The sequence below is a fragment of the Apaloderma vittatum genome, unplaced genomic scaffold, assembly GCF_000703405.1.
Source record: "Apaloderma vittatum isolate BGI_N311 unplaced genomic scaffold, ASM70340v1 scaffold10031, whole genome shotgun sequence".
NCBI classification, from domain to species: Eukaryota; Metazoa; Chordata; class Aves; order Trogoniformes; family Trogonidae; genus Apaloderma; species Apaloderma vittatum.
In genome coordinates this window covers 40,351-50,457 of record NW_009698495.1, presented here as the reverse complement: position 1 = coordinate 50,457, position 10,107 = coordinate 40,351, and the positions used below count along the sequence as shown (strand labels likewise).

Below are 10,107 nucleotides of genomic sequence, written 5' to 3'. Positions count from 1 at the left end.
GAATCATAGAATCTTAGAATGTTAGGGGTTGGAAGGGACCTCGAAAGATCATCTAGTCCAACCCCCCAACAGTGGTTTTTTTGCTTTGGGGCTTTTTCCTTTCAGCAAACAACTTGTTCTTTCTTGGTGACTTGGAAATATACGGAATTTTTTGTGCATTTGTTTATGATCTATACCCTGTAGTATAACAGCGTTGAAAAGATTTAAGCTCTTGAGTTTGAAATATAATTTGTCATCTGCACACCAGCGCTTTTTCTAGTCGCTGTAGCTTATTTATTTTTTCTTCTAGAATGGTTGCCTGGGGAAAACAGCACTGCTGTGTTGGCAGACTACAGGAGATTTTCTTGAGATTAAGGATTGTTCTAGCAGTCCTTTTACTTCATTTGTTCCTGGCTACAGGCAAAGGTAAGACAATTTTTTCCTGATTTATCTAATATTAGTATTCAAAATAAATGCAATTAGCCTTGATGAATAGAGCTTTTGAATATATTCAGAACAAGCAGGTTTCTGCTTTCCTGAACTAAAGAGGAAAAACTTCCGTTAACAAGAACTAAAACAGTTGGTGCTTAGCACTTTGGATATACAAAACCTGTGTTTACAGTATTTGTTTTCATAAAAAATCATCAGTAGTAACTTCATTTCATCTATGGATGAGAACATAAACACAATATGTACTAACAGACAAATTAGTTTCTTCTTATTTTTTTGAAGTGAAAGTGTTACTATTTTCAGAACGTGTTGTTAAATATTTTACACTGCTCTTAAGCACCACAAGATCCTTTGAGCTTCACTCTACTTAGTATATGAGCATAGAACATATCCGGCATCGTTCATGGTTGTGGATCTGAATATGGCTAGGGAGTAGGTAGTAAGGTCCAAAACTTATAACAGAAATGATGTGTTTTTAATTTGACAGTCTATGCTCTTCATATAACAGTCAATGAAAAATGAATTCATAAGGTTATTGTTTAAACTGGGTAACTGACATGATGATGCTTTTGTAAAAGTTACAGTAGAATTAGCAATTTGTGTTTTATTCACTACTTGTAAGCTGGCAGACCTAAATCTGTCACTACACTGGACCTCAATTGATAAAGATAATAGAGGTTGTTTTTTGTAAAACTTCCTTATATCAGTAGTGTGTAATACATTTGTCATGTTAGTAATGTGCATGGAATAATAAAAATTAGAAGTATTTTTTGCCATGTCCTTAACAGCTAGTTTTAGTAACTGCTTCCTCTGCCATGGCATGTTAAAAACGTCAGTTCAAATATACCGAGTAAGTACGCTTGCTTAATACATTGTACTAGCAATGAAATTTCATAGGTTTACAGACTAGACTAATTCTGATTCTAATTCTCCAGATGTAGTAATTTTGGTAAAATGAAGCTTTTACTGAAACAGAATTTGAGATTTAGGTGATACAACTGTTACTAAGATGGTGAGATTTTAACCTAATGTACTTTGAGCAGTAAGAAGATCAGGGCTGCTCAGCGGATGGGCAGATGTCATACAAGAATTTTTCCAGGGAAGATTCAACTGCATCTAGAGTTCTGAGGGAGCAAACAAAGAGGGATTTTGTCTTTCACCTATGTATCAGTTGCAAGTTTCAGGAATCCTTCAAGAAAAGCTAAACTGATGCAAGGCTTTATTTACAGTTCCACCCTACTTTTTTTTTGGTTTTATGCTGCTAGTACTGTCAGCAGCATCTCTACTCAGTTCTTTCATTATCTAAATTGTCAAAGCATGTTTGTGTTCTTCAAGAAATATGAAGAAAGAAATGCCTGTGTTCTTTCCAATGTCTGGGATACTCTAGCTAATGTGGTGTAGTTTATCCTCAGATATCCAAATAAAACTGTGAATAAAAAGGAGGGATGGAATTTATTTTGAGGAAATAGTTCTAAGCTTCAGATTTCCAAAACATTCAGCAGAAACAAGTGACCCAGGTGTAGAAAGCCTAGAGTTTAAAACGTTTTGTAAAGAACAGTTATGAGCTCTAGGCGGAATACGTTAGGATACGAGATTCTTGTGATGTCATTTTAATGGACTGTAGCAAGCCAAATGTGTTACAGGTGGCCAACACTTGCATGGAAGTTAATGACTATTGCTGTTACTGGTTAAAAGCCAGATTGTGCAGACACATAAAGTTGTGACTATTTTTATTCAAGAGAATGCTCAGCTCTATTAATGCTCAACTATACTGATACAGTAGCTATTCATAATGTAAGGAAAATAACACTGCTGCTTATGTACTGAGAGGATGTGGTCCTGTATGTCTAATTCTCCTCTTGTAAAGATGTCATTTATTACTATATGAAAACATCTGGAAAAAGAAAGATTAGATTTTTGGTTTACATTTGCTTTACGTTGTTGGTCTCAGAAAGTTTATTTTAAACATTTGGAAGTATGTGCATACACGTCAGGATTTATTTTAGGGCTTAAGAGAACACACTTATTAAGGGTAAAAAACCCAGTTCTTGCATCTGTTAGAGACAATTATATTACAGAACAATGTGCATTTCTGAAAGAGATGAAGTGAAGTTGGGTCAAATGACATTGAAAAGTCAGCCCATAATTACTACTGCATGGAGTCACCTTTACTCCAAATTGTGATTATTCGCTTATTTTTCTTACCCTGGAGATGTTTTGAGCATTCTTTCTACTATACTACCTTCTCTGTGCTGTGGTGATAAAGGTCTGCTCATGGCTAGGTTTCTGAATGTGATTTGCATTGTTTGTACCAAAAGGAGCTAACTGTAGGCCAGGAGTGCCACTGTCAGGGCACAGCCAGTTCCAGCTCCTCTGTTCTGTGGTCAAGGGTAGACTGTAGGCCGCAAGTGCCATTACTAGAAAAAATGTGATGATTAACAGAACTTCCAAAAGCTTTAAAGTAATGTCGTCTCCTGCTTACGTTGCATCCACCCACATATCAAACAGACTTAGCCATGTTGATATGCTGATAATTAATGTCTGACTGATTTAATGCTGTACTGTAAGTTCTGAACAGCAAGGTGCATTTTCTGACTATGGTTATTATTTTCTTTGTGTTTGTTCAGGATTCTTTGGGTGGACAAACCATGTAAAATTTTTCAAGACTTTCTTGTAACAATTCCGATAGTACTGATGTTTGCTCTCTTAATTTTGGCATCCCTTTTTGGCACTTTTTAAAAAAAAGATGTTTAGAACACAGTAGGCCAGACTTTCTAGTTCCCAGAAGGCTAGACTTCTCTAAGTAAACTTTTGTTAGTTTAAATTAATGTATCAGGCCTTGCATGGTGATCAACAGCAGTTTTTTTGAACGACACAAAGCAGACTAGGAGACTCATCAGCAGGATTGATCTCGTTTTGCATCATTTCTCATGGTTACCTGCCTTAAGGCTGTTCACTTGAAAGTTTTTGTTGACTCTGGCTGGCTTGACAACTTTGTAGTGTCAACTCCCCTAAAGAATGTGATAGGATTTTGCAACCCTTTAATTAATTCACTAATTTTCACCTAATTCAGCCTGTTCCCTGAGAGGAATTTTTTTTGTCTTGTGTGGCACTTTCATGATACATGTTGAACTTCAGGAATAATTTAGGGTTGTGCAAGATGCCTACAGGTTTCTGCTAATTAGCATCACAAAGGGTATCTCAAAGCTAGATTATGCAACAAGAATATTTATCAATGACTTTCCATGAATTGGATTGATGTATTTTGTGTTTTGAACTTTTTCTGGTAGCTTGTACGTATCAAGATGCACTTGGAAGTTTAGGAATAAAAGAAAGTTCTTCCTGTTTTTCATTTCTTGCTATTGAGGAAGAAAATTGAGATCCCTGTTGTCAAGAAAAAAAATTTGAAGACATTCCTGATTCAGAACTGGCCTGATGAAAGCTGGCATTCTTCCTTGGTTGAGAAGATCACAAAAGAGCTGGCTGTGATCTTGACAGCTAACTAGGACTATGAATGTAACCTACTGTGGAAAAAAACCCCAAACAAGAACTGATCCAAGTTGCCTTGAAATTTGTTTTATCACAGGGGAGATAATGGCAGAGTTTTCTTCGTGGTATCCAACCCTGACCAGTCATGATTAATAACATTACCTCCCCTGGAGGGTACCTAAAAGATCGGCATGTGTTGATAAATAAATGTTTCCTTAAAGGTGTCAGTAATAAGCTCTCTTGCACTGTCTGAGCTTCTACTAGGCTGTACTTCCATTTCATGTCCCACAGGAGTTTTTCTTATTTTGGATTTATTTTGTTGCTGATGGGTGCATCATAAAGCAAACAGTCATGATAATGGTTGTATGATTGGAATGTGCATTTTTCCACAAGATAAGAGCTTACATCTACAGCCACAAACCTCTGTACTTTGCTGTAGTGGGACAACGGAGGAAATTAAGCATCTACAAGAACTTAACAGTATGATCAATTTCCAGTGTTTGGGGCATTCCCTGGCACTGCTTGTTTTACCAGCATTGACAGAGCCTGACACCTTCATTTACTGTTAGCACATAAAATTCTATTTACTATCACAACTGTCACAGTTGAACTCTAAGTTGCCACAATCTTGATGCCTCAATAGATTTGAGATTCACAGACCAGATGTCTCTGCAAGTAATTGCCCTCGTAGAAAACAGAGGATGTGGGCTGGATGGGATTAAATTTAAAGTAAACCAATGTCTCCAAACCACATTTCCTGAAAGTTACCTAAACTCATTCTCTTCTAGATTATGGCTATTTTCTACTTTCCTTGCTGAAACTCTACCAGTATGCAGCAGAAGATTTAAGGATCTCAGTGCTGGAAAAAAATTTCATGGAGAAGCATGATCTTGTTTACAGAAGAAAGATGGGAGGCTGGGATGTGAGAAGGCAGTAAGGGCTGTAGTCCCTTCTTCTAGCTCTGTCTTTGTATTTTATTCAATATGTATTAAATGAAAAATACCTGTGCAGTCTTGGGAATAGGAACAAGAATCTGTGATTCTCTTTTTTGCCTCCCACTTTGGAGTAGGAGTGATTTGAGTGCTTCCTTAGAGAGTAACGTGGTCATCCTTTTACTTGTGCATGAGTTTTACTTCAAAGCTTTCATGAGCAGCCGGGATTTTTTGACTGCCTCCGCATTTGCCACTTCGCAACCACAAAAAAAGTGAATGAGAAGGATTCAGTGTAGTTTCTTAAAGTGTTTTTTTGAAAACTCATTGGTAAATGCCTAGAAGCAGTATTACATGGAAGAATAACGTTCATATAGAAGGTCCTTTTACAACAAAATCATTTTACAAATCACTTTTTCTTTATTTAGATCAGGAGGATTTCCTAGGACAATATAAAGCCGTCTTTAAGACTGCATGCGAAGATCCTTGGATTATGTCACCAAGAATTTCTCTGCGTCCCTTGAAAGAATTCATTGTCTGTGTGCACCTCAAGCTATATTCCTCAAATAGTACCTGGACAGTGTATGTATACAATCAAGAAACACTGCACACCAACGTCTCTGCAAATAGGTACGAACTTGGACTTACAGGAGATCACGGTAAATTGAGGGTATGGTTGTTTGGAAATCAAATAAATACAACAGTAAGACTTCATGAAAACACGTGGAACCACATATGTATCCAGTGGAAGAATGAAGATGCGGAGATGAAGATATTCATAAACGGAACAAAAAAAGTAAACGAAAAGCTCCCTAGGAAAGTTATTCTCCCTGGGAAAGGGCAATTCTTACTTGGATGTTCAAAGCTGCCAGGTACAGCTACATCACCTAACCAGGGTATGACTGGGGAGCTGTACATGTTCAGAATGTGGGATAAAGCAAATATAAAGCAGTCTCAGGACTGCGAAGATACTGGTGTTATACGCTGGAGAAAGGAGGATTGGGAATATAATAAGACAATAGAAGAGGATGGCTCTTTGCCATGTGGTAAGTACCACTGAACCCCTGTTTTTAAAACACTATTTTTGTTAAAAGTTGATCTGAACATGTCTAACATTTCTCTTCCAAATTTTACATAGTCTTTGTCTATTAGTCATTTCTAACTAAATGCCTAATGAGAGCATGTGAGGCTCTGTGGTTTTTGCCAGCTTTTATCCAAATGTAAAAAGCAAAGCAACAGTCCTTTAAAGGCCTTCAAATTGCTTCAACTTTTGTGTCTGCCTACTGTCCATGTAATGGTGATGAGAGAAGGACGAATTGAAGCAAAACTCCATCAAGTATTAGGGCTTTTTATCAATATCATCTCAATTAATTTACACACCTTCTATTCAGGGAATAAATAGGGAGAAAAGCATTGCTGATCCTCATTCTGCACATTTGCTGGGCCAGAACTTCAATGAGTGCAACTTTTTCACTGTCACACTACACCATCTTTAGCTGATATAATCTACATCTATGGAAGCTGGAAGCTTTGTTTTTTTCTTGTTTCTGTATCAGTCATGTCTTCCTTTATTAAACTGACCAAATGGTTCCTCACACATTTCTCATAATTCCTCTCTGCCCTGGAAAAGAACCATAAAAAACTTTAAACCAAAGCAAAACAAAATTGTATTTTTAGACAAATAGAGAGAAAGCAAGAGAATGATCTTTCTAGCTTTCGCTATCTTATGTGTTGACAAGAAAGACAAATGTGAATTAAGATTGGGTGAGATCCAATTTCTCTACCATAGTAAATGACATTACACCTTAAGACCTTGAGAGATTTTAAGGTGACTAGTTCAGTTGGTTCCTAAAACTCTGATGTGGCATAGGTACTTCAATTAAACTGTGACACCAATCTTAGTCTCCATCACCTTTATCCTTAAAAAAATGTGCTTATCTGTGTTGTGCAAACTGAAAAATACCTTTTAGCTATGTAATGTTATAATCACTGCGTGACTGGGTAGATTAAGTGTGTCTTAGTAAGGGCATTAAAATAGGGTAGCCAGATTTCTTTTTCTGGGAGAGAAAGAAATCTCTTTGACAGACCAGGACACATGGAGAATGCCTCTAGCATTAGTTTATAATGAGTGAAATACCTCTTCTGGCTTGGTGCTGTAGTTGGAGCGCATCTCTGTTGGGTTGTGTGATTTGGGAGAGGAGATAAAGAAAGAATGCCTTTCTTTTACTCATGTGTGCCTCTGAAGGAACAGTCCTAGGACTAAAAGGGGCATTATTCTGGCTATGAGACAGAAGTTTGGTACAAGGAAAGGCCCAAGAGATAGCTGTCTGGGTAGTGAGCTAAATCCTGATCAGAGTAGAGCATCCCATTACCTTTCACTGAGGCACAGAAAGAACAACCTTCTTTTTTTCAGTTCCGTCATGTTACCCCTGAATATAGAGTATCCTTGAGCATCGCAGGATAGCTTGGTTAGGCAATGCCCAACTCCAGTCCCAGCCGATTAATGATTTTAGAATTAGTGATTTAGGGGCTTGTGGCATCCTTTATCTAGCTGAAAGAGCTCTCTAGTAAGATGCATAGTTTCCAGAGCTCTATTACTTAGCCAAGTTGAACTTTAATTATACTGACAGAGGTTTGGTTTAGTACAGAGGCCATCTCTACTGCCAAATATAAGTTAATTTAGAAGAATAACAGCATTTCAAAGTAAAGTTCACTGGGATTTTTTTAACAGTTTATTTGCCTGTTTTCAAAAATAGTTGCATTTTAGCTGATTGTCCTCCACCTCCAAGTTACCTTGTGAGTAAAGGTGCATATTTAGCAAATATCAGTCCAACAGTTAAACAAAAAGAGAGCACTGACAGTAGGAGCATATAATAATGTCAGGCAATTTTAAGTGATGATGCTACTAGTGTTATAATCTGATTTCTTTCTGTAAGTTCCTCTGTACAGTAGTGGAAAAATTACCTGATTTTGGGAGCTTCTCTGGTTTTATTACAATAGAAGGACTTTGAGTAGTAAGTTTTCAGAAAGATCTGAATTTGCATTTCCAAAGAACATAACTGGCAAAAGGCTAAAGCTTGGGAAAGGCTATGCCTCCTGTGTGAGCACAAAAGGTGAAAAGGAAGTGGTTCATTACAGTCGTAATTGTGCCGGAGGACAAGTTGCAGTTTGTTCGGTTTTTTTATGACCTAGTTAGCATTTTGTGCCTCCATAAAAAGAGATTTTTTTTCATAAAACCACAATTTCTGCGATTTTTCCTTTGCTTAACCACTCAAAGTCTTTGCGCAGTCATTATCTAATTGGTGTCTCACAAGCAGTAGTGTACTCCATTAATAAGTCTAGATTTATTTAATGTAATAGTGTTAGCTTGTGTTTCCTCCTTTTCCCACCTTTCTTTTTGTTGATGCTTCAGATTCATTTTTTGGGAGGGTTTATTATTTATTTTATAATAATTTTTCAGGTTACAAAAAATGTATTTAGTTTTTTTCTTGACCATGTGAGCTGTAGTAAGGAGCAGAATCCTGATTCTGGTAAGATTTACACGCATGCTTAACACTGAAAGGCATGCTTGACTTGAACCAAGTAGTTTGTTCCCCACAAGTGGATGGGATTACCTTTACAGTAGCTATGTATCTTTTGTGTCTGAAGATTTGCAAGAAAGAACACGTCTGACAGCTGCGATACAGAGAAAGAGTTCCACAGGCTGAATGTATGACACTTAAAGGTCATCTCCTGGTATTTAAAAATACGTAAGTGAAGAAAGGTGTGCTCACTGCTCCAAATGCCAGCTTTGGAAAAATTATCTTGTTCCTTGATGAGTGATTCCGATTTAGCTATATACGGTAACGTGAACAATATGAATGATAGAATTATTGTCTCAGCAGAATCCAAGAAAAACATGGACTAAGTAATATAAAAGCTACGGGTGATTTAAGAGAATACAAAACCACAGGAAAAACCACAGGAGTTTAAAATGCTAAATACTTGAAAAGAAATTTTAGTCTGTGAGCATCGGCTCTTCAGTTTTCATTTTTAGATGGGATATTTGCAAGTTGCCTTTAATAATAACTTGATAACTGGAAGAAATGTACTGTTTAAACATTAATCATTTCAGTTACACATTAAACTGTACCATTCTTAATCCAAATATAAATCCAAACTGTTACACTGTGTATTTATGCAAGGAGCACAGAGATGATGGGATATCTTTCACAAAATTCAATGAATAAGTAAAATAGATGATTTATGGCGTAACTGTAGATAGTATTACTGGTAGTAAAACACTGTCATCTCATCTCTGTTACTGGTGCCGTTACTTTTAGCAAGAGTCCAGCATCTGTTGCTTTTGGTTGCAGGTTTTTTGTGTAAATAGAATTCAGTGTTTCTGTTGTGGCATTTGAGATTTTTCTAAATTGTCCTGTCCAACCTTCAAGACTGAGATGTTGCCCCCTCTTTTCCAAGTATCCTTTCCACTTCTGATATTGCTGAGCCCAGTAGTGGTGTTACTGGAGGAGCTTCCAGGCTTGTGGAAACAAAGCAATATAATGCTGATAGGAGAGATGGGAAGTGACTGGTGCCCTGTGTGACTCTTGCCTTTATATGCTCAAGGAAGAGGAAAACTTCAGTTTGGGCTGTTGTTCTCATTTGCACTTGTGGGCAGTAGGCGGTATAATTTAGGCTCATGTAATCCTTTTTAAAGACTTCCTGAGCTATGTGCACTTTTGATGACAGGATCAGTTTTTCTGGAAGGAGTCTCAAGGCTTTACCTCCTCAGGCAGAGTGTGGAAATGCAGCTGCCACTCATCCAGTCTGCATCCCAGTAGATTGGGTACCAATCTTTGGGCTGTATTGTTATGTTTACTGAAGGGATCATGAAAGCTGGAGATTAAAAAATAAATTATTTGCCCCAATATCGTTTTCTGTATAAGCCTGTAAGGCCAGAATACTATAGAAACCTCTAGAAGCTCTTAAAGGAAGTAAATATGAAAGGGGAAAAAAGTACCTAACTCTGGAGTGCTTATTTGGTGAGTCATGTACCGGTCTACTTTGTACCTATTAACAGAATGCATGTTTGACCTTCCCTTTCTTTGCTCTCATTGCCTCCCTCTTCCCTGACACCGAAGGAAGTAGCGTTTTGAAAATCATGCTGCCAGAGAAGAGGTGGTTTGATTCACCTCAGTATATAATGCACAACTTTATACAGAACAAAATTGTATTGATAACTTAATTTCATAAAAAACCCGGTAACATCAAAGACGAG

General features: G+C 37.3%; 1 protein-coding gene across 1 annotated transcript in view; it reads left to right on the top strand.

The window, feature by feature from the left end:
• Nucleotides 1-290: 290 nt before the first annotated feature.
• The window catches only part of GPR64 (G protein-coupled receptor 64), a 46,613-nt gene continuing 36,796 nt past the window's right edge, over nt 291-10,107 (top strand). The window contains exons 1-2 of the mRNA XM_009878038.1: nt 291-405; nt 5,276-5,893. Of these exons, the coding sequence (XP_009876340.1) occupies nt 291-405; nt 5,276-5,893 (733 nt within the window). The remainder of the gene's footprint in view (nt 406-5,275; nt 5,894-10,107) is intronic.